The sequence below is a fragment of the Pristiophorus japonicus genome, chromosome 5 (assembly GCF_044704955.1).
Source record: "Pristiophorus japonicus isolate sPriJap1 chromosome 5, sPriJap1.hap1, whole genome shotgun sequence".
Lineage (NCBI taxonomy): Eukaryota > Metazoa > Chordata > Chondrichthyes > Pristiophoridae > Pristiophorus > Pristiophorus japonicus.
In genome coordinates, this window is record NC_091981.1 from 80,397,582 (window position 1) to 80,423,126 (window position 25,545).

Consider the following 25,545-nt stretch of genomic DNA (forward strand, 5'->3'; position numbering starts at 1 on the left):
TGAATTCACATGTTACATATTTGTCACTAAAATTACTTTCTGGTGGACAAATCTGGTTATAACAAACTTTCAAATTAGATGCATTGCCACACTTTATTATGCAGGTTCCAGTCCATGAACCATGTAACCTAAGGGTTTTCAGCCTTGAAAACAGGTGATGAGATGGAATTTCATAATACAGGTTGAACCTCCCTTATCCGGAACCACCGGTAGCACATGCGCAGACTCAGACATAACAAATTGAAATCACTGCTGACTCCCGCAATCGCTGCACCCCCCCCCCGCCCCCCACCCTATGATCTCTCTGCCACACTCCCAGCCACAAGCCAGCCAGCCCCAATATCCCCTTGCTCAGTATCTGAACCATCCAATTTAATGTCACCACCCCTCGTCCGGAAAAATCCCTTATCCGGAACAGGCCAGGTCCCGAGGGTTCTGGATAAGGGAGGTTCAACCTGTAGTATCTAAAATAGTAACTGATGTAGAAAAAGTAAATCTGGAACACAACTTCAATGTAAACCACAACAGCAGCAGAAGTGAATACAATTTCAAACTGGTAAAAGGGAAATTCAAGACTGATAGAATAAACTTCCAGGAAGGTTAGTGGAAACAAAAACTATGGAACTATCGAGACACATTTGGATTCAGTGCAAGGAGATTTTAGGTTTATCAAGCTGATGAGTCAAGATAAACCAAATAGCCCTCCTTATCTGTATTTATCGTGTTCAAGTCAGACCTGCAATCTTTAGGTCATTAGCCATGCTTGGTGTTAAATGTACACTTTTACAGGAAGCACCATATAAATCTCATCTGGCTGTGATTGGCTTAGTTATAAACACAACTAGCATTAAAGCGCCTTGGGATGTTTTACTACATTAAAAGCGCTATATAAATTATTATAAAGTTATTAATATTCGCATGGCTTTTGGCAACTGTGACCAATTGGCAAAGTGGACTACTAAGTGAAATAAATTAAATCCTAATAATTAACAGCAGCAAAGTGACAGGCTACCATCTTAAATCTCTTTAACAGGATAAAACATTAGATGAATGGAGCTGTTTCTTCACCAAACATTATGACTTTCATTCACTAGAAGACCCTTCATGGCGCGATTCACAGTAAGTCGGATGATACACTTTTTCATAAAGATAGAAGTGTTATTCCATCTAATGCACAATATATTATTCTATTCTTATGTTTAACAATACTATGCCCCTGTCTTGCCCCATAAAGGTCACAAAATCTATTACTATAAAGAGGCATATTCTAATGCAAATTAGTGGCTAATTCTTCTTAGGCATGTTTTGAGCTTACTTATGTTATTATTTGTCTCTAGATTCTCAAGGCCAGAAAAACCAGCAAGCAATAATACTCGCAAGGATAAATGGGTCATTTTCCAGTTGGCAAACGGAAACTAGTAGGGTGCCACAGGGATCAGTGCTGGGGCCTCAACAATTTGCAATCTATATTAATGACTTGGATGAAGGGAACGAGTGTAATGTAGCCAAGTTTGCTGCTAATACAAAGATGGGTGGGAAAGTAAGTAGTGAGGAGGATGCAAAGAATCTGCAAAGGGATATAGACAGGCTAAGTGATGTGGGAAAGTGTGAGGTTATCCACTTTGGCAGGAAAAATAAAAAAGCAAATTATTTTTTAAATGGAGATTACAAAATGCTGCAGTACAGAGGACCCTGGGGGTTCCTTGTGCACGAAACACAAAAAGTTAGTATGCAGGTACAGCAAGTAATCAGGAAGGCAAATGGAATATTGCCCTTTATTGCATTGGGGATGGAGTTTAAAAGCAGAGAAGTCCTGCTACAACTCTACAAGGTATTGGTGAGGCCACACTTGGAGTACTGCATACAGTTTTGGTCTCCGTAGTTAAGGAAGAACATACTTGCATTGGAGGCTGTTCAGAGAAGTTCACTAGGTTGATTCCGGAGACGAGGAAGTTGACTTATCATCATCATCATCATCATCATCGGCAGTCCCTCGGAATCGAGGAAGATTTGCTTCCACTCCGAAAGTGAGTTCTTTGGTGGCTGAACAGTCCAATGCGAGAGCCACAAACCCAAATCCCCTGGGAGGACAGGCGGACCAACATCAGTGTCCCCGATCAGGCTAACATCCCCAGTATGAAGCACTGACCACACTCGATCAATTTCGCTGGGCAGTTTATTCTATCAGTCTTGAATTTCCCTTTTACCAGTTCGCATGCCAGATACGAGACTCCCGAAACAAATGCTTTATGCGGAGCTCCTTCGAGATAAATGAGACCAAAGGAGGACAGCGGAAACGTTACAAAGACATCCTCAAAACCTCCCTGGTAAAGTGCGACATCACCACTGACACCTGGGAGACCCTGGCCGAAGGCCGCCCGTGGTGGAGAAAGTGCATCCGGGAGGGCGCTGAGCTCTTGCGAGTCTCAACGCAGAGAGCATGAAGTGGCCAAGCGCAGGCAGCGAAACGAGCGCACAGCAAACCAGCCCCACCGATCCCTTCCCTCGACGAATGTCTATCCCACCCGTAACAGGGTCTGTGGCTCTCGTATCGGACTGTTCAGCCATCAAAGAACTCACTTTGGGAGTGGAAGCAAGTCTTCCTCGATTCCGAGGGACTGCCTATGATGATGATACAGGTGGGACAGACATTCGTCGAGGGAAGGGGTCGGTGAGGCTGGTTTGCCGCGTGCTCCTTCCGCTGCCTGCACTTGACCTCTTCATGCTCTCGGCGTTGAGACTCTAAGAGTTCAACGCCCTCCCGGATGCACTTTTTCCATCTAAGGCGGTCTTCGGCCAGGATCTCCCAGGTGTCAGTGGTGATGTCGCACTTTACCAGGGAGGCTTTGAGGGTGTCCTTGTAACATTTCCGCTGCCCACCTTTGACTCGTTTGCCATGAAGGAGCTCTGCATAGAGCATTTGCTTAGGGAGTCTTGTGTCTGGCAGCAAAGCTGATCGAGTGTGGTCAGTGCTTCAATCCGGAGGATGTTAGTCTGGATGAGGGCCCTGATGTCGGTGCGCCTGTCCTCCCAGGGGATTTGCAGGATCTTGCGGAGATATTGTTGGTGATATATCTCCAACGACTTGAGGTGCCTTCTATATATCGTCCATGTCTCTGATCCATACAGCCCTGTAGACCATGAGCTTGGTGGTAGATTTGAGAGCCTGGTCTTCGAACACTCTTTTCCTCAGACGGCTGAAGGCTGCACTGGCGCACTGGAAGCGATGTTGAATCTCCGCATCAATGTCTGCCTTTGTTGATAGGAGGTTCCCGAGATATGGGAAGTAGTCCACGTTGTCGAGGGCTTCGCCGTGAATCTGGATGAATGGAGGGCAGTGCTGTGCGGAGAGGACAGGCTGGTGGAGGACCTTTGTCTTACAGAGGTTAAGCGTAAGGCCCATGCTTTCATATGCCTCGGTGAATACATCGACTATATCCTGGAGTTCAGCCTCAGAATGTGTGCAGGTGTCATCAGAGGATAGGTTGAGTAGGTTGGGCCTATACACATTGGAGTTAAGAATGAGAGGTGATCTTCTTGAAACATGTAAGATAATGAGGGGCTCGACAAGGTAGATGCAGAGAGGATGTTTCCAATCGTGGGGGAATCTAGAACTAGGGGGCATAGTTTAAAAATAAGGGGTTGCCCACTTAGAGTTGAGATGAAGAGAAATTTCTTCTCTCAAAGGATTGTAAATCTGTAGAATTCTCTGCCCCAGAGAGCTGTAGAGGCTGAGTCATTGAATATATTTAAGCTGGAGAAAGACAGATTTTTGAGCGATAAGGGAGTAAAGAGTTATGGGGAGCGGGCAGGGAAGTGGAGCTGAGTCCATGATCAGATCAGTGATGATCATATTGAATGGCCTACTCCTGCTCCTATTTCTTATGTTCTTATGAATGCCTCCGACCGAAAAAAATCTACGAAAGTACCTGGTGGTCCCGGAGGAAGATAGGATTCCGGACGGAGGCCTAGATTCGCTGCGCAGCGCAAGGGAAGATGTCTTTCAAGTACGTACGTATGCACATGCTGGAGTCACGTGGGCCTGCACTATCTAGTATTCTCATTGATAAAAATGGGAACTTCGTTTGTATGAGTTCCCATCACTATCAATGAGAATAACCCCCTAAAACACAGGAACACAGCATTATAAAAAAAACACATTTAAAATTAATTGAAATTAAATGTAATTAAATGTTTTAGAAAAAATTATATTTTTTGGAATTTTTTTGTGTCTGTTTTAATAGGGTTAAAAATAAATTTACCTTAATAGACAGGGTTTTTAATATAAAAATGAATGTTTACATTTCATTTTTGTGTGTTTTAAAAGTGTTATGCTGGTGAAAGTAAGCTATGCGCCTGCTTTTACCCAGCGTAAAAGTTTGAAGGACATTCACTGGGCATGAGTTGGGCAAATAGCCCAATCTCTCCCATGTAGATGTCCTTCTCCCGGGGATGCGGAGGATCTGTCTAGAGAAATATTGACAAATTGGAAAATCCGGTTTTTGGCGCATGCGCATCGCACCCCGAAAACCAGCCTTTGTGAGGCCTCACCAGGTCCGTACGCACTTCGGAAAAGGCCAGAATTTTCAGCCCATAATGTCATTGCATTCAATGATGAATTCAATGTCTCAGCAGATGAATGATAACAACCCATATTAAAATATTTGTTCCGATGGAAAACCAAAATGGTAAAAGGGAATACATTTTAATATATGTTTTAAATTTACATTTTAATTTAAATACTTTACATTTCCAAAATTGAATGGATTAGAGAAAGCTCATAGTAAACGAGAACATTTTGTAAATCTTTTTCTACAACTATCATATTAACAGCATGTGACCCATGAATAATAAATAATCCAAAACAAGGAGGATCCCTGGATAAAAATTTAAATTCAAGTAATAGTGGTGTAGAAAGAGGCTTCCATGGTATTTACAATTCTCCTGCTTTCTTTAACCTACTAGAGGATAATAAACTGTCACAGTAGCAGCAGTACTATGTGATCCTATTTTACATTTTAAAAAGTGCATATTGTAAAGCTAAATTGCAAATGATGAACCCCAATCAAAATTTGCACATGGCTTAGAATGTCGTAAAAATCAAAACACATTTTTGTAGAATGACATTTTAAAATTTTAATTGGATCTATTGCTAGATATTTTGATAGAGGCATGGAATGGTAACGGGTAGCTGCAAATTATAACATTTTTAAAACTAAATATGCTCCACATTTGACTAAAGCCCTGCCTAACTGCTTGGCATTTACAAATTATTCCAATGTTTGTGAAACAGGAACTACAAAGAAACCTGAAGAATAACAGCAGAAATATACACATTTTTCTTTCTGAAAAAAAAAGTAAAATGTCAATAAAAATATAGAATACAGGTAGAGCATCCGAAATCCGGAAACCTTGGGGACCGAGACCGTTCCAGATCTTGGGTCTTTCTGAATTCCCGAATCCGGAAATGCCTGGAGCGAGGTAATGCTGCGGGGGAGGGAGAGGAGAGGGGTGAATTGGGGCTGGGGCTGCGTCGGGCGGCCGAGGCTGAGGTGAGGTCGGCCGGCCGAGGCGGGGTGAGGTCGGGGGGCCGAGGCGGGGTGAGGTCGGGCGGCCGAGGCACGGTGAGGTCGGGCGGCCGAGGCGGGGTGAGGTCGGGCGGCCGAGGCTGAGGTGAGGTCGGCCGGCCGAGGCGGGGTGAGGTCGGGGGGCCGAGGCGGGGTGAGGTCGGGCGGCCGAGGCACGGTGAGGTCGGGCGGCCGAGGCGGGGTGAGGTCGGGCGGCCGAGGCGGGGTGAGGTCGGGCGGCCGAGGCTGAGGTGAGGTCGGCCGGCCGAGGCGGGGTGAGGTCGGGGGGCCGAGGCGGGGTGAGGTCGGGCGGCCGAGGCACGGTGAGGTCGGGCGGCCGAGGCGGGGTGAGGTCGGGCGGCCGAGGCACGGTGAGGTCGGGCGGCCGAGGCGGGGTGAGGTCGGGCGGCCGAGGCACGGTGAGGTCGGGCGGCCGAGGCGGGGTGAGGTCGGGCGGCCGAGGCACGGTGAGGTCGGGCAGCCGAGGCACGGTGAGGTCGGGCGGCGGCAGCCGAGGCGGGGTGGGGTCGGGCAGCCGAGGCACGGTGAGGTCGGGCAGCCGAGGCACGGTGAGGTCGGGCAGCCGAGGCACGGTGAGGTCGGGCAGCCGAGGCACGGTGAGGTCGGGCGGCCGAGGCGGGGTGAGGTCGGGCGGCCGAGGCACGGTGAGGTCGGGCAGCCGAGGCACGGTGAGGTCGGGCGGCGGCAGCCGAGGCGGGGTGGGGTCGGGCAGCCGAGGCACGGTGAGGTCGGGCAGCCGAGGCACGGTGAGGTCGGGCAGCCGAGGCACGGTGAGGTCGGGCGGCCGAGGCGGGGTGGGGTGGGGTGAGGTCGGGCGGCGACAGCCGAGGCGGGGTGAGGTCGGGCGGCCGAGGCGGGGTGGGGTCGGGCAGCCGAGGCGGGGTGAGGTTGGCCGGCCGAGGCGGGGTGGGGTGGGGTGAGGTCGGGCGGCGACAGCCGAGGCGGGGTGAGGTCGGGCAGCCGAGGCGGGGTGAGGTCGGCCGGCCGAGGCGGGGTGGGGTGGGGTGAGGTTGGGTGGCCAAGACAAAGGCTGACGGGTCCGGATTTCGGAACATTTTCCAGATTCCAGACGACCCCGCCAGATTGGCCCGGTGTCCGGATTCCAGACCACTCCTAATTTTAGAACTCCGGATTTCAGACGCTCAACCTGCATAACATCTAAACAAATAGCAGAATGTAATCTTAGGTGTGTGCCTGGACATTTATAACCACTGAGACCATTAAATCCCATTTTGCCACGGTTCATTTGGAGATACAAAAATTCTCTGTGGTAATTAGTTGAGCAGAATCTATACTATTTGCTGGGCAAATTTTATCTGGCTTTTACATTAAATACAAATAGACTATTGCATTAGGAACACAAAATCAACCACTAGGTATTCAGCTACTTGAAAAAATTATATTTGTTACTCTCTTCTAAATATGCCAACTAAGACTTGTGCATAGTCGAGAAAAACAGGCTTCCATTTCATTACAGTATCCCATTTTAGTCAAATGTCTCATTATCTGTAATTTTGATGTATATTTTTAAGTTAGAATCTCAGCAATGTGTTTTGCTGCCAACTAACAAAGATGTTTGGCACAGGGTGTAATAACAGCTGACTATTTTCATAATAACAGGAAGTTATACTAGTCTGGCTTGCCCAGTTGAAAAAACTCTACAAAAAGCCTAGTCATAGAATAAAGCACCCAAAAAAACAGAATGGCTAACAAGTTGACAGACTGTCCATATAAACAACAGTTGCATAAACTATGAACAGTTACTGACCTGCTCAGCTTTCTGATGAAAGACAGCAGACATGTCAAGCAAGGTGCTGCGCTCATCTAGTGCTGCTGCAAATGCCTTCCACTCCAGCTCCAGCTGACTGGCAATCTGCTTGATTTGCTGAGATGCATAATGGTTAGATTCCAGTAAACGATTGGCCACTGACATGATGCGGTTGATGTTTACATATACATTCTGTGAAAAAGCACACAGAGCAAACAACTGTTGGTTTTTTATCAAATAAGCAATGTTATTTCCAAATGTTCGGCAGTTTGGATAATGTATTTGTTTTTTGTTGTGATGGTTACAGTAACATTTCACTTTGTTAATATATTATGCAAGTTAACATAACCTTTTGGTAATGGTAAAAAGCAACATGTAATGAATCATCACATCTCATGAGTTTAGGAATTAAAAAAAAAAAGAAACGTAAATCTAATTTTCACTTTTCTTAAAACAAATGCTAAAGAAGGGATTTAAATTAGTCAAAAGGAAACTATTTATATGAAACAAAATCTTTGGTAAAGCCAACCCTGTGTGGAACAAAATCTCACCAACCTCGTAACAAAATTTTAACGTTGCTAACGGGCATTCATTATATTAAAGGTCCACTGTAATTATATTAAGATATGGCAAGGCCAATGCCGTACCTTCAACTTTAACACTGTGATTTGTTCTGCCACCATAACCTGCTAGCCACTAAAATTTAACTTTAACAATTCACAAGAACAAATATTTTAAGAACATGTAGCTAGAAGTAAAAGTTAATGTGTAAAAATAGTTCTGTAGCATTTCAGTAAGTTGAAGGTGACTTTTCTGCTTAACTAAATATATTTTAATCCTCATTACAATGTGATGTCCAAGAGTCAGTCATGACAGTTACAAGCAATAATCTCTGGAAATGCCACTCAAGGCATGTTGGAGACTGTGGGTATTACGGAACATTTTCAGCGCCATTATTTTACAGTGACTGAACAAAGAGTTACCCAAGAGCCAAGACAGAGAAAATGAAACTTAGTCAAAAGGAGAAACAGAGAAAATAGTCTCAGAAAAATAACAAGCATACAGAAATAGAAAACATGGAAATTGAGTACAAGACAAAAAAAAGTATCAGACATAGGCTAGAATTTCGGTTGTCGGCAAAAATGGTAGTTTTGCGGCAAAATTACCATTTTAGCTGCGCCACTGTTTTTAGGCCTAAATTTCGTCCGTTACTTATGCAGCGCATCAGTAAACTCAGCGTTGCACGAGGATTCGTGGCGCAAACTGCGAGTTTCGGCAACTTTAGTCCGAGGCCGGTAACGCTGCGAGATGGGCCTGGGGGGGGGGGGGGGGGGGGGGGGGGAATTGCAAAAAACATTCACAAACATTCACCCACTAAATTGCTGAAAAATAATGTAAAAATAAAAACTTTAACTTAACTTTTTTGCAGGTCTTCATACTTACCGCTGCTGGCAGGGCTGCACCGCAGGTTTGACCCTGTCGGTATTCTGGGCATGGCAAAGAGTGCCAAAATTACAAAAGTAACCGCAGTCAACAGTGTTGCACATCGTTTCACATCGGCGCACCTCTCTCCGGCGGTTCTTGGAAGCGCCGCCGTAAAAAGTTGGCCAAGGATCCTGCCGGCTGGATTTTCACCACGGAGGGTCAAATCGCGGCGAAAACCCGGTCGCAAAGTCAGCAAAATCTAGACCATAGAGTGGAAGGAAAGAGAACGAAAGAGAGACGGAAGGTAAGAGAGAAATTGCTAAATAGCCAGTTAGTTAAAACCGGTTCTTTAAACAGCTGACCACAAGCAGTTTAAAACTGGGTGCTGGTTGCACGGAATGCAGCAGCTCAGAATGAGAAAAGAGAGTTTGGTAAGTGGGAGAGTTCGATGAAGTGGGGGCGGGAGGTGTTGCTTTGCCTTGTTTTTCTAACTTTTTCCACAGAGCAGCAGCGTACCTGAGAGGGAGCAGACCGAGGCCCGAGAACGAGGATAAAAGCCACAGCAGACCACAGCATACGGTCAATGTGATCTGAACTAGTTTCGATCGCCTGGTTGGGTCGGAGAGGAATTTTCCCAGATTTTTTCCCCCAATTGGCCTGGGTTTTATCTGTTTTTTGGCCTCTCCCAGGAGATTGCATGGCTCCGGGTGAGGACATCACAGGTAAGGCAGGTAAGTGATTGGTAGTGATTGTGGGCTAAGTTTTTCTTTTAAATGAACATATAGCATAAAACTAAATTCTAAAAGCTAACCTTTATTTGTTTAACTAATTTAATAAACTATATAAGGTAAATACTTGATTAACGCTAAACTAATTAATTAAATTAAATAATGGGAAAACAGGAGATGTGTTGCTGGTGCAATATGTGGGAGCTTCTGGACGTTTTGGTCCAGGGCGACTACATCTGCGGTAAGTGTCTGCGGCTCGACGAACTTCGACTCCAAGTTGAGGAGCTGGAGTCCGAGCTGCAGACATTGCCAGACATCAGGGAGGGAGAAAGTTACCTGGACCTTTTGCTCCAGGAGGCAGCCACACCCTCTAGATTAAATACTTTAGAATTGACACGTGGTCAGGGACAGGAGGGTGTGACTGCGAGTGAAGCAGGTAAGGGGATCCAGGAGGTAGTATTGCAGGAGCCTCAGTCCCTGCAATTGTCCAATAGATTTGAGGTTCTTGCAAAACCCTTGTGGACAAGTGTGCAGACTGCAAGGTGGACGAGCAGACTGACCAAGGCACCGTGGTGCAGAAAGCCATTCAAGTGGGGGGAGTAAAGAGGCAGGTGGTTGTAGTCGGGGACAGTATAGTTACGGGTTCTCTGCAGCTGAGAGCGTGCATCCCGAAGGCTGTGTTGCCTACCAGGTGCCAGGGCAAAGGACATCTCCTCCGGGCTGGAGAAGAACTTGGGAGTGGGAGGGGGAGGGGGAGGGGGAGGATCCAGTTGTCATGGTACACATAGGTGATGTTTTGCTGAGAGTTTGAACAGCTAGGGACTAAATAGAAAAGCAGAACCACAAAGGTAATAATCTCTGCATTATTACCTGAGCCATGAATAAATTGGCATAGGGTCAATAGAATCAGGGAGATGAATGCGTGGCTCAAAGGTTGGTGTGGGAGAAGTGGGTTTCGATTCGTGAGGCACTGGCACCAATACTCGGGAAAGAGAGCTGTTCTGTGGGGACGGACTACGCCTGAACTATGCTGGGACAAGAGTTCTAGGGAGATAGACAGGGCTTTTAACTAAATAAGGGGGAGGGGGGAAGAGGACGGTCACAGTGGAGAGAAATATAGAATGCAAAAGAGAAAAGAAAAGGAAGCAATGCAGGAAAGTGATTGTGGTAAGGATAACCAGATTATGTCAGGAAGGAACAAAAGTGTGCACTAACAAATAGGGTCCAGGTAAGAAAAAACAGCGATAAGGCAAATAGGGCTATAGTACAAAATAATGTTAAAATGTCTAATAATGTTAAAAAGACAAATTTACAAGCATTGTATCTGAATGCACGAAGCATCTGTAATAAGGTAGACGAATTAACACGCAAATAGATGTAGTTGCAATTACGGAGGCATGGTTGCTGGGTGACCAAGGTTGGGAACTAAATATCCAAGGATATTCGATACTTAGAAGGACAGGCAAAAAGGAAGAGGGGCCGGTGTGGCGTTGTTAGTAAAGGATGAAATCAGAGCAATATTGAGAAAGGATACTGGCTCAGAAAATCAAGATGTAGAATCAGTCTGGGTGGAGCTAAGGAGCACCAAGGGGCAGAAAACATTGGTGGGAGCTGTCTATGGGCCTCCAAACAGTAGTGGTAGTATAGGGGACGGCATCAAACAGGAAATTTGAGATGCATGTAGCAAGGGTACTACAGTAATCATAGATGACTTTAATCTACATATAGACTCGCCAAACCAAATTAGTAATAATACTGTGGCAGATGAATTCCTGGAGTGTGTACGAGATGGTTTTTTAGACCAGTATGTTGAGGAGCCTACTAGGGAACAGGCTATCCTAGATTGGGTATTGTGTAATGAGAAGGGGTTAATTAACAGTCTTGTTGTGCGGGGTCCTTTAGGGAAGAGTGACCATAACATGATTGAATTCTTTATTCAGATGGAAAGTGAAGTAGTCCAATCCGAAACTAGGGTTCTAAATCTAAACAAAGGAAACTACGAAGGTATGAGGAATGAATTGGCTATGATAGATTGGGAAGATTCATTAAAAGGCATGTCGGTGGATAGGCAATGGCTAACATTTAAGGAACAAATGTATGAATTACAACAGTTATACATTCCTTTCTGGTGTAAAAGCACAAAAGGAATAGTGGCCCAACCATGGCTAACAAAAGAAATTGTAGATATATTAGATTCAAAGAGGAGTTATACAAAGTTGCCAGAAAAAGTAGCAAGCCTGAGGATTGGGAGCAGTTTAGAATTCAGCGAAAAAAGACCAAAAGATTGATTAAGAGGGGTAAAAAGAGGGTATGAGTGTAAACTTGCAAGGAACATATAAACAGACTGCAAAAGTTTCTACAAGTATGTAAAAAGAAAAAGATTAGTGAAGACAAATGTAGGTCCTTTACAGACAGAAACAGGAGAATTTGTAATGGGGAACAAGGAAATGGCAGAACAACTAAATCTGTCTTCACGGAAGAGGGCACAAATAACATCCCAGGAATGCTAGGGAACCAAGGGTCTAGTGAGCAAGAGGAATTAAAGGAAATCATTATTATAGTAAGAAAACAGTGCTGGAGAAACTAATGAGACTGAAGGCTGATAAATCCCCAGGGCCTGATGATCTGCATCCCAGAGTACTAAAAGAGGTAGCCATAGAAATAGTAGATGCATTGGTTGTCATCTTCCAAAATTCCATAGATTACGAAACAGTTCCTGAAGATTGAAAGGTGGCAAATGTGACCCCAATATTTAAAAAAGGAGGGAGGGAACTACACACCGGTTAGCCTGACATCAGTATAAAGGAAAATGCTAGAGTCTATTATAAAGGATGTGATAACGGCACACTTAGATAATATCAACCGGATTAAACAAAGTCAGCATGGATTTATGAAAGGAAAATCATGTTTGACAAACCTACTAGAGTTTTTGAGGATGTAACTGATATAGATAAGGGAGAACCAGTGGATGTAGTGTATTTGGATTTTCAGAAGGCCTTTAATAAAGTCCCACATAAGAGGTTAGTGTGCAAAATTAAAGCACATAGGATTGGGGGTAATGTATTGGCATGGATTGAAAATTGGTTAACTAACAGGAAACAGAGAGTAGGAATAAACGGGTCTTTTTCGGGTTGGCGTGGAGTGACTAGTGGGGTACCACAGGGATCAATGCTTGGGCCCCAGCTATTCACAATATATATATAAATGATTTGGATGAGGGAACTAAATGTAATATTTCCAAGTTTGCTGACGACACAAAACTAGGTGGGATTGAGAGTTGTGAGGAGGATGGAAAGACGCTTCAAGGTGATTTAGATAGGTTGAGTGAGTGGGCAAACACATGGCACATGTTTTGGTTGGAAAAACATAAGGACAAAGTATTATTTAAATGGTGATGGCTTGGGAAGTGTCGATGTACAGAGGGACCTGGGTGTCCTTGTACACCAGTCATTGAAAGCAAACATACAGGTGCAGCAAGCAGTTTGGAATGCAAATTGGATGTTGGCCTTCATTGCAAGAGGATTTGAGTACAGGAGCAAGGATGTCTTACTACCGTTATACAGGGCCTTGGAGAGACCACACCTGGAATAGAGTGCACAGTTTTGGTCTCCTTACCCAAGAAAGAATATACTCGCCATAGAGGGAGTGCAGCGAAGCTTCACCAGACTGATTCCTGGGATGGCAGGACTGTCATATAAGGAGAGATTGGGTCGACGAGGCCTGTATTCACTGGAGTTTGGAAGAATGAGAGGGGATCTCATTGAAATGTATAAAATTCTGTCAGGGTTGGATAACTGGCTGGGAAGTCTAGAATAAGGGCTCACAATCTCAGGATAGAAACATAGAAAATAGGTGCAGGAGTAGGTCATTCAGCACTTCGAGCCTGCACCACCATTCAATAAGATAATGGCTGATCATCACCTCAGTACCCCTTTCCTGCTTTCTCTCCATACCCCTTGATCCCTTTAGCCGTAAGGGCCATATCTAAAGCCCTCTTGAATATATCCAATGAACTGGCCTCAACAACTCTCTGCGGTAGAGAATTCCAAGGGTTAACAACTTTCTGAGTGAAGAAGTTTCTCCTCATCTCAGTCCTAAATGGCTTACCCCTTATCCTTAGACTGTGTCCCCTGGTTCTGGACTTCCCCAACATTGGGAACATTCTTCCTGCATCTAACCTGTCCAGTCCCATCAGAATTTTATATGTTTCTATGAGATCCCCTCTCATCCGTCTAAACTCCAGTGAATACAGGCCCAGTCGATCTAGTCTTTCTTCATTTGTCAGTCCTGCCATCCCGGGAATCAGTCTGGTGAACCTTCGCTGCACTCCCTCAATAGCAAGAATGTCCTTCCTCAGATTAGGAGACCAAAACTGAACACAATATTCCAGATGAAGCCTCACCAAAGCCCTGTACAACTGCAGTAAGACCTCCCTGCTCCTATACTCAAATCCCCTAACTATGAAGGCCAACATGCCATTTGCCTTCTTCACCGCCTGCTGTACCTGCATGCCAACTTTCAATGACTGATGTACCATGACACCCAGGTCTCGTTGCACCTCCCCCTTTCCTAATCTGCCGCCATTCAGATAATATTCTGCTTTGTGTTTTTGCCACCAAAGTGGATAACCTCACATTTATCCACATTATACTGCATCTGCCATGCATTTGCCCACTCACCTAACCTGACCAAGTCACCCTGCAGCCTCTTAGCATCCATCTCACAGCTCACACCGCCACCCAGCTTAGTGTCATCTGCAAACTTGGAGATATTGCACTCTATTCCTTTATCTTAGTCATTGATGTATATTGTAAATAGCTGGTGTCCCAGCACTGAGCCCTGTGGCACCCCACTAGTCACTGCCTCCCATTCTGAAAAGGACTCGTTTATCCCGACTCTCTGCTTCCTGTCTGCCAACCAGTTCTCTATTCACATCAATACCTTACCCCCAATACCATGTGCTTTAATTTTGTACACCAATCTCTTGTGTGGGACCTTGTCAAAAGCCTTTTGAAAGTCCAAATACACCACATCCACTGGTTCTCCCCTGTCCACTCTACTAGTTACATCCTCAAAAAATTCTAGAAGATTTGTCAAGCATGATTTCCCTTTCATAAATCCATGCTGACTTGGTCCGATCCTGACACTGCTTTCCAAATGCGCTACTATTTCATCGTTAATAATTGATTCCAACATTTTCCCCACTACTGATTTCAGGCTAACCGGTCTATAATTACCCATTTTCTCTCTCCCTCCTTTCTTAAAAAGTGGTGTTACATTAGCTACCCTCCAGTCCATAGGAACTGATCCAGAGTCGATAGACTGCTGGAAAATGATCACCAATGCATCCACTATTTCTAGGGCCACTTCCTTAAGTACTCTGGAATGCAGCCTATCAGGCCCTGGGGATATATCGGCATTCAATCCCATCAATTTCCCAAACACAATTTCCTGACTAATAAGGATTTCCTTCAGTTATTCCTTCTCACTAGACCCTCGGACCCCTAGTATTTCCGGAAGGTTATTTGTGTTTTCCTTCGTGAAGACAGAACCAAAGTATTTGTTCAATTGGTCTGCCATTTCTTTGTTCCCCATTATAAATTCACCTGATTCTGACTGCAAGGAACCCACGTTTGTCTTCACTAATCTTTTTCTCTTCACATATCTACAGAAGCTTTTGCAGTCAGTTTTTATGTTCCTAGCAAGCTTCCTCTCATACTCTATTTTCCCCCTCCTAATTAAACCTTTTGTCCTCCCTCTGCTGAATTCTAAATGTCACCCAATCCTCAGGTTTGCTTTTTCTGGCCAATGTATATGCATCTTCCTTGGATTTAACACTATCCTTAATTTCCCTTGTTAGCCACGGTTGAGCCATCTTCTCCGTTTTATTTTTACTCCAGACCGGGCGATGTACAATTGTTGAAGTTCATCCATGTGGAAGCCAAGTCACTGAATATATTTAAGAGGGAGATAGATAGATTTCTAGAAACAAAAGACACCAATGGTTATGGAGAAAAAGCGGGAATATGGTGTTGAGATAGAGGATCAGCCATGATCATATTGAATGGCAGTGCAGACTCGAAGGGCTGAATGGCCTACTACTGCTCCTATTTTCCATGTTTCTATGAAAGTGAGGGGTAAGGAGAAAAGGATGGAGGGAGAGAGCCAAAAAGGAAGAGGGGAGAGAACAGAAGAAAGGAGAAACAGACTTGGAGTAAGAGATACAGAAAGGTAGAGACAGACAATTAAACAAACTTTTAAAAGGAGAGTGAGTCAAAATAAGTAAAAAAATAAACAAAGATACTGAGACTGCCTGAGACACATACAAGGAGAGAAAACAAGGAGAAAGTGTGGAAAACAAACAGGAAAACACAGAGCATGAGAGAAAAAACAGAGTTGGAAACAATTAGAAAGACAGTTACAGAAAGAGCATTTGAATTTTTGTTCACAAACAGTGTAAAACAAGTAGTATGCCTAAAGTGACATAGCTAATTATTCTGTTATGTAATTTGTTCATGAGTATTTACTAAGTACACTTGTGACATCTAATGGCAGAACACAATTACTGCACCATATTTTAATATATCCTGACAGCCGATCCCATTTCTAACGCCACTTCTAATGCTTTCTACGCTGTCTAATTAGAATGTCAACCACAATTGGACACTTGTACATGTGACTCAATTTAACACAATCTTGCAGTGTTAATTATCTATTGCAACACCACTCAAAATATGCTAGTTATTAAAAAAAACAAAGTTTCAAACAAAACCACAGGCAATTAATTTGACAGTAAAACTGATGCAAATTTGTATCACTTTATAATTTCCCAACGAATTTTATATTAAATTACAATTGAATATATCTCTTCCAAAAATTCAATAAAGGTGCGTTTTAACTTTTTGGAATGAATGCAAAGCTACTTATTCCATTGAAAAAATCAGCAACTAAAAGGAATTTAAAGTTTTATCATTAAATGTCCCATTCCTCCTCTTATTCTCTCTCCCAAAACATATTACTTCCCATTTTTCCATGTTAAATTTTATCAGACCAATCTACTAAAGATGCTTACCTGTTAAAATGTTAACCATTTTCCATAAATATATAATGGGGCAGAATTTGCAGTCGGTATGATGACATACCGTCTTTGAAATTGACCACAAGTTCGGGATTTCCATGCGTTAAATTCTAAACTTGCAATCTGTCTAAGTTCCGACTGGACAGATCATCCACTGCGACTGTCAAGTCCACATTTGAAATGATATGCTGGCGCAGAGTTGGGCTAATTGCATCAATTGCACAACAATTGCACAGAAAAATGCCATACCTGTTTGCACAGTGTAAGGGGAGAGAGGATGAGAAAATTGCACAAATAATTCAAGAACACCACATAAAAGCGCCGTGCATCAACCTACCAGGCAGCTGTAAAGGCTCGATTTGAGGGATGAGATTGTTTTAATCTTTTTTTAAATCTTGTATAAATCTTCCAGTAAATAACTGTACTTACTCCAAAGTATTTCCTGTGCTTTTTAAAGCCAAGTATTATACTTGCCAAATAAATAATCATACCGTTTAATTTACAAGTTGATTGATGTCAGGCATTGGAGACTTCGGTTTCCTGATTGGCTAGTGTGGCTAGTGAAAGGAGCACCATGTGATCCCAGGTACGCTTATGCAAAACGGTGTGCCTCTGGGATCCGCGGGCTGCTACGCTGCACTCAACTCTGCAGCATTTCAAAGCAAGTTTTTGTTTGGTGCCTCACAACAGATAAGTGCGGATTTCGTTCGGAGCTCAACGCCATACTCCTTAGCTACGCCACTGACCACAGTTTCAGGGCCAACATGAGGTAGCACCACACTCTCCCCATAGCTCTGTATCTTTCTCTGCTTCAAATATTTATCCAAGTTTCCTTTAAAAGATGCAATGGTTTCTGCTGTGTGCTCTGTTTCTCCTAACCCGTCTCCTCAGACTTACTGAGGCTATTAAATTGATGATCCATCGTCACCGTATTTCCAAGCACCTTATTCAGTACATAAAACTCTTCTTAATTGTAAAAATCACAATTAAACATCTTCTTACCTTCTCTGCCCCAGTGAAAATAATCCTAGCATCTCAAGCCTGTCCTTAAAATCATTGCTTCCCATCCCTGACATCGTCCTGGAAAATCTACAACGTCCTTTTGTAACAGTTTGCCCAAAACAGCAAATAGTACTCTAACTATGTTTTGCACAAACTGATCATTACTTCATTATTCTTGTACTCTTGTGTCCCTATATATAAAAACTAAATGTTTTTGGTCTTTTTATTGGCTTTCTCTACCTGCACTTGGAGAGTTGTGTATTTGAACCCCTTTGGGCCACGATGAATGGGTCACTTTGTTCAGTCATACTCTTCAGTGTCTTTCTAATGGGTTTTTATTGTCTTTTCCTCTTTTGAGATCCAAATTTTTTAGTATTACTACCTTATTATCAAAAGTTATTCGATCCAATTGCTCCACCTCCTCCTCTTATTCTCTTTTATTCCTAATATCTTGTAAAAAAAAATGAATATCAGTAGTTACTTAGTATCTCTGCCATTATTTTACCTTTCATGAGATTTCCTTCTTCATCTCTATTTGTCTCAAACCTATTTTTAACTATTCTTTCACTTTGTAGGTGTCCAGGAAATCTTAGGCAATGTTCCTTCATGTTCTCAGTTAATCTTTCTAATCGTTATTGTTCTCCTTAATATTTCCTATATTCTTTTGTATTGTTATCCCCAAATTCATCATATGCCACTTTTTTTTTTAAAGTCACATTTTAATTTTATTTACTCTTCCATGGATTGTGAGTTTTTGTTGCACCTGCTTTATTTCTTGAAGACCATATCTTCTTGTATCCTAATCATCTCCGGTTAGAAAGTTTGCCAATGTTTGTTCACGGTCTTATCTGTCAATTTATTTTTCCAATTTATCTGGGCTAGTTCCTTTTTCATCTAGTCAAATGCTCAAGAGCACACTTCTAGTTCGACTCTACGACACAGGAAAGATGGGATAGAATGCAGGATTCTCCTTCTGTTCCACAAACTAGATTTTCATACACTCATCACTTTAATGCCTCTGCACCCTTCATGCTTTTTGGACAAAATCTTGAGAATACCTCTCATTTGCCAGGGTAACTTTCCAAATTTTAGAAGTCACCTCATTGATTGTTACTGATCAACTGCATTGTCAATTAGTAGGATACAAGCTTATATCCGCAATTCCTCACAAAGCAAGGTGTATATTGAAACTTCATTGGCCTGGATTTTGCGATCAGCCGGCATCCAAATAGAATTCAAACTTACCTGATGGGGACACTCCTTCGCGAACTTGCTGTTTGACACTGCGTACTAGAGAGCAGCGTAATGGCCCACGGATCTCAGGAGCACAGCGTGTGCGGAAGCACACCTGGGATTTCGTGGGCCTGGTGCTCCAATAATCAAACAGAAGGTCTCTCATTTATAATCTCCAGAAAATAAAAAAAAAACCCTCATTACTAGAGCTTTCCAGGATAAACATCTATACTTTCAGTTTTGATTTTATTTAAGCTTATGCTCCACATAGATGCCAAAAAGAAATTATGCAGCAACCACTTCGTCCAAACTTTTCATGGACAAAAATACTTTCCATGGACAAAATCCTAAAATGCTTCCATTTCTGGCCTCATAAATATTTCTAAATGAATTTCGTTTGTCAGGAGGTATCCCCATGCGCTCTGGAAAGCTTGTTTCCACCAGCTGCAAAATTTTCATACATAATTTCTCGGCAATTGGTGGAGAATTAGCCCAACACTGTGCCAGGAATGAGGTTTTCTGGTCGGTGCGGATGATCTATCAAGTCGGAACTTGACAGATCGCACATTCAGGATATAGCACATGAGGAAATCCCGAACTTGCTGTGCATTTCAAAGGCGGTACATATCCACCGCAAATTCAGGCCCAATGTGCTTCCTAGATAAGTGAAGGATTTGCCAAGTTCTCATCTAGCCAGCGTGCTGTTACCAAGGACTTGAAATACTGAAACCCACTTGCCCTGCCCCATGGTGCTTCACAACAAGGAGGTCGAAACATGATATTTGCTTTTTCGTTCACATCAGTACTTCTCCCCTCCATTCTAAGAATCGTCACTGCAAGGGAAAGGAGCAATACTATGTAAAGTACACTTCCCAAAAAATCTTTAATTATATATCTTTTCCCTATTTGCAAGCTTATTAATAGTCTCGTAGAGATCCTCAAATCTGTAATTAAAATCTAAATTTTTAACATATTTTTCCCTAATTCTAAAAGAGGAAAAAAACTAAATTAATAAAACTATAAACTAGCAATCTTATTAAACTACAACCTAGCAAAGCTAAAGAATGAAAATTGTAAAGTGTAATTAGTTATGATTATGTTTCAACGGCTCACAAAAGTTTGCGCATTCCCAGACATAAAAAGAGATGAGATAAAACTGTAGACAACTGTAAAGTCTCCCTGTTCTTTGCCTTGCATTTCTCGCAATAAGTATGCTTTTGTAGTAACAAGACCACTTGTAACGCTGCACCTGCTCTGCAGTCAGCAGAAAGTCCAAAGCAGTGTTTTTGCAGAACAGTAGCTTTTAGAGAAATACTTAGTGTCATTTAACTCTTGCAATCCCTAATCCCACAAATACCCTGAAAAGCCCATATTCGTACAGACCTCCCGAACATGAAAATGACCTGCATGAAAGATTCATTTAATGAACCTATATCCAGTCTGGCTCCACTAAATTCAGCAAGGAATTGCTATCTTTCTCATTCTTGGTGAGTATAATCTGCTTTATTTTGAACTGTACCCAGTTGTCTGATTAAAACTCAAAGCTGTATCAAGCTTAAGTCCATAATATATATCAGATATTTATTTTAAAACATGATTCATATTAATATAATTGCACACTTTGGGCTGGATTGTGCGGGGGGTAAGTGGTGGCGGGTCAGGTGGAAAAGTGATTTTTTTTCCCCCTCCGTGGGTCAGGACGCCACTGTGAACCCGCCACCACGCACCTTTACCAAATGTCGGATCTGTCAGCGCTAAGCAGACCCGACACGCAGCGGCGGGGGAGACAATTAAAATCATTAATGGCTTGTTCAAAGCCACCTAACAGTGCTTATTTCACAGCTTTTTGAATTTGACATGTCGCCCACCTGTGCCTAGACCTCGTCTGTGAAGCTGAGATGGGAGGTCACTGGCCATTGAATCAGCTGATGAGTTGACAGCTTCAAATATCAGGTCAAAGCTCCCAGCTGATTAAGAAATGTTCCCTTAATCATTAGCTACTCTAAACTGCATTTCCACTGCAGATTCAGAATGCTGTAAGTCTTTACACACGTCTCCATCCAGTCTGACCTCTCCCACCATTGGCAGAATGCTTCTGTCATCTCTCCTTCACCTGCCATCTATTCCATTGGCACAGGTGCCGCTGAAACACTCTCATCTTGGTCCTCAGAATCCCAATACAATCAGCCCTAACACCAGCATCATCAGGCACACCAGCAGCACCAACAACCACCTTCTCTACAATCAACTGATGCTGCACAGGATACAGGGCATCAGCACCCAACCACATTGCTGCCCGGGATGCCAGGGATGACCTCACCATGGCCAGATTTATTTTACTTGATGCTGCACACCCTGGCGCCAGATTGGCACCACCCCACACTAACACCATAAAGCATCCCTACAATGCCCAAGCCATTCCATTCACACTCATCACACAAGTCTGTCCCAAGAACGCAAAGTGTTGAAAATAAAGGATTCAATGTTTCACACCACATTACCAGAAACTTTGCATGAACATTGGATAAAACACCCAAGTGCTTACCCTTGTGTTAGTTGGTATGATTGTATTAGGGTGAGGGTGAGTGCGAAGGGTGGCTAGTGAAATGGGGATGTGATAATGTAGATAGAGAGGGATGGGTGGAGGTGCAAGGTAAGTTGGCGTGAGAAAGGATGTGTAGGGAAGCCAGAGTGATGGGGATGTGATGAGGGGCACAGCAGGATGAGGTTGAGTATGGCTTTGTACTAACGTTTCGTGATCTACTGAGATCATTGAAACATTTGTGGCACTGCAACTAGGTCCACCTGACCACATCCCTGCTTGTGCCCTCCTCTGCAATGTGCAACCAGGCTCTGTTGATCTCCTAGGAAGTTCTTTTCCACATTTGGGAGGGGAAGAGAACTTCCTTGCGTGCTGTGACTCGGAGCCATGACAGAACCTGGCTGCAGCCCTGCACCTCTATGCAGTGCTTGTCAGTTTGTGCAGCACCTGAATGCTTTAGAACACAGGCAGCACACATGTCAAATTAAAGTTGGCCATGGTCCCCTTAAGGAAACCGGCTGATGAAGCATCATCAAATGATGTCACCAGACTCGCTTCCTCTAATTGGCCAGGAAACGTGCTGGGTGAGCTTAACAAGGAATGGAAAATTCATTCTACACAGCGGGCTGGAGCCAGCGAGGCTGGGACCCGCCACCGACATCACCCACCATGGACCCGCCAATGTTCATAAAATCTTTTGTCACTGTAAGTTAAATACACAGAATGGTTTATACGAACATCTTTCAACTAATGATAGCAAGTTTCAATGTGTACGAGGCACAAAGATTTACTGGCCCTCAGTAAAAGTAACACTATTTATTGCACATGACAGAAATTAAACTCTATTGTGCCTTATACAGAACAGGAGAGTACTGGAAGAAGTTTGTAAAATGGCTCCAAAAAGACACTTTTTTCATGCATAAGCACAGTAAAACATGAGAATGCAGTGATGAGTTTATGCTGCACACCAACTGTAGACCAAGGCTAAATCTACATGACTAGGTCTAATGAGGTTTGTCGCACAGGTTTTTACCTACTTCTGCTCCTTAAAGCTGTAAAAGAAATAAGAGGGAATTGACTTCAGTCCCAAGAGAACAATTATCTTCAATAAACCACCGTGGCGCTCAGAAAATTAGTTCAACTAAACGTTGCTTTCCTGTGAATAATAACTCCAAAATGTTTTTCTCAAAGTATTGCCTTTGATTTTGCTTTTCTGTGTGTACAACCTTTGTCACACAAAACATACTAAAACAATTCTAACCATTTATTTTCAAGAATTTAAAGAAGCAGTTTTCAACATTCCAACTTTCAGCTTCCAGCTTTTTCTTCCTCCCCAATATAATACACTTACTCTCCAGTAACACAGTGCTTTCTTTAGAGTTATAAAAATTACATCAATCTGAAAATGCCAATTTTAATGACAATACAGGAAGATGCTGTAAATCTGTCATCAGTGTGACAAGAGATCCTAAATAATCTTAGAGATTTCACTTGTGTATCTCTTGTGACATTGTTCACAGATAATAAAATTGGCTTTGTGGTTGATAATGAAGAGGAAAGTCATAGGCTGCAGGAGGATATCAATCTACTGGTCAGGTGGGCAGAACAGTGGCAAATGGAATTTAATTCAGAGAAGTGTGAGGTAATGTACTTTGGGAGGGCTAATAAGGAAAGGGTATACACATTAAGCGGTAGGCCACTTAGAAGTGTAGATGAACAAAGGAACCTTGGAGTGCTTGTCCACAGATCCCTGAAAGTAGCAGGCCAGGTGGATAAGGTGGTTAAGGCGGCATACGGAATGTTTGCCTTTATTGGCCGAGGCATAGAATACAAGAGCAGGGAGGTTATGCTTAAATTGTATAATACTTTGGTTAGGTCACAGTTAGAATACTGCGTGCAGTTCTGGTCGCCATATTATAGGAAGGATGCGATTGCACTAGAGAGGGTGCAGGGGAGATTTACTAGGATACTGCCTGGAATGGAGAATCTTAGTTATAAGGACAGATTGGATAGATTGGGTTTGTTCTCATTGGAACAGAGGAGGTTGAGAGGAGACCTCATTGACGTGTACAAAATATTGAGGGGCCTGGACATAGTGGATTGTAAGAGCTCATTTCCATTGTGGAGGGGTCTGTTACAAGGGGGCATAGTTTTAAGTTGGTTGGTGGAAGGTTTAGAGGGGATTTGAGGGGGGGCTTATTTACGCAGAGGGTTGTGGGGATCTGGAACTCGCTACCTGGAAGAGTGGTGAATGCAGAAATCCTCACCACTTTTAAGAGATGGTTGGATGGGCACTTGAAGTGCAGTAACCTGCAGGGTTACGGACCTAGAGCTGGTAATTGGGATTAGACTGGATGACCTTGTGTTGGACGGCGCAGATATAATGGTAATTACTGCAGGGAATCGAATACGGCCAGGGTGATCTCCTGGACTAGTTTCGATCGCCTGGATGGATCGGAGAGGAATTTTCCCAGATTTTTTCTCCTTAAATTGGCCTGGGTTTTTATCTGGATTTTGTCTCTCTCAGGAGATCACATGGCTCTGGTTGGGGTGAACTGTAGAATGTTTCAGCATAAGGGGTGTCGCAGTTGTGTGAGGTGGACTGGTCAGGCTGGGTGCTCTTTGCCTTTCCGTCATTGTTCATAGGTTTATATGTAACCTTTAGGGCTGCTGACCAAGGGCCGTGCGGCACTTTGTCGGCCGGCGTGGACACGATGGGTCGAGATGGCCTCCTTCTGCGCTGTAAATTTCTATATTTCTATAAAAATGTATTAATAGCCAATAAATAAATCTATGACCCTTTTCTACCCATCTTACATGCATCAGTAACTACCAATAATTCTCACATTTATCATCAGATACTGTGTATGTTTCAGATTTGCTTCATTTTATTTGCCTATTTTTGGGGAAGCACAATATCATCACGTACTGTTATTAAGTGTTCAGATATTAGTTCACAATTGCAGTTTTCCACAAGGTTCATTCCTCACTTCAGCTAACCTGTTGTAAAGAGATACCAAGCAACGTTCAGCTATTTTCCCTTGGCAAGGGATGAAAAATTGAAGTGACAGTCACTCTGTTGGCTGCTGTTGAAAATGTCCAAATCAACAGTCATAGAGCAAAAAAGTCACATTGCTTTGCTGTCCTCTCAACAGGGAAAAATGTACTGAATACATGTAATGATATGGCTTTTATTTTATTCACAAAGCCAGATCCCCTCTTGCATAAAGTAAAGGTAGTTAAGGGCCTCAGTTCTGCCCATAACTTCCATTAGCAGTAACCCATGTTTTCCCAACAAGTGTATTGCTTCTGCCGTGCAGATTTTTAATCTATCCCGACATGCTAAGCTTACCTCTATGAAAGCAACTGGATTTAAATATTGGTAAAAGATGGATATGAATTCAGTAATCTACAACCAGAGGTAAGAAACTACACTGTCAAGATATCTAAATACCTTTTCAAAATGTTTTATACTGTTTTTCACAGCAAAATGCTCCAGTGACCATATTTCACTTTAAAACTATTTATTGACCAGTGTAAAAATCACTGTATTACAACAACTTGCAATGTTATAGCGCCTTTCGTGTAGTAACAGACCAAGACGCTTCACAGGAGTGTTTTCAAACAAAATTTGACTGAGCCTAAGTGACCAAAAGCTTGGTCAAAATAGGTTTTAAGATGCGACTTAAAGGAGCAGAGATAGGTCGAGAGGTTTTGATTGTGGGGGGGGGTCGGTTGAGGGAGGGAATTCCAGAGCTTAGGGTCTAGGCAACTGAAGGCACAGCTGCCAATGATGCAGCGATTAAAATTGGGGGTGTGCAAGGGGCCAGAATTGGAGGAGCGCAGAGATCTGGGAGAATTGTAGGGCTGGAGGAGATTACAGAGATAGGGAGGGGCGAAGCCATAGAGGGACTTGAAAACAAGGATGAGAATTTAAAAATCGAGGTATTGCCGGATCGGGAGCCAATGTATATCCACCTTGTTGTTCGAGAATATGCAACAACCACCAAGGAACTCAATCCTATTTTGTGTATAATTCTATTTATAGTGATTAATCAAGCTTATTGTTCCATTAATCACAAATACAAAACAAGATCTTCATTTCCACACAAAAATGTAACATGCTAGTGGATCTTTTGTCAGGTCGAAGTGAATATTCCTCAGTCCATTAGGGATGCTGC

The 25,545-nt window shown here is 43.2% G+C and overlaps 1 protein-coding gene across 3 annotated transcripts in view; it reads right to left on the reverse strand.

Annotated features, from left to right (window-relative positions):
- Window positions 1-25,545, reverse strand: part of LOC139264385 (triple functional domain protein) — a 760,938-nt gene that overhangs the window by 421,632 nt on the left and 313,761 nt on the right. For all 3 annotated transcript variants that reach the window (XM_070880754.1, XM_070880753.1, XM_070880752.1), the window contains exon 7: window positions 7,357-7,548. In XM_070880754.1, coding sequence (XP_070736855.1) covers window positions 7,357-7,548 — 192 coding nt within the window. The remainder of the gene's footprint in view (window positions 1-7,356; window positions 7,549-25,545) is intronic.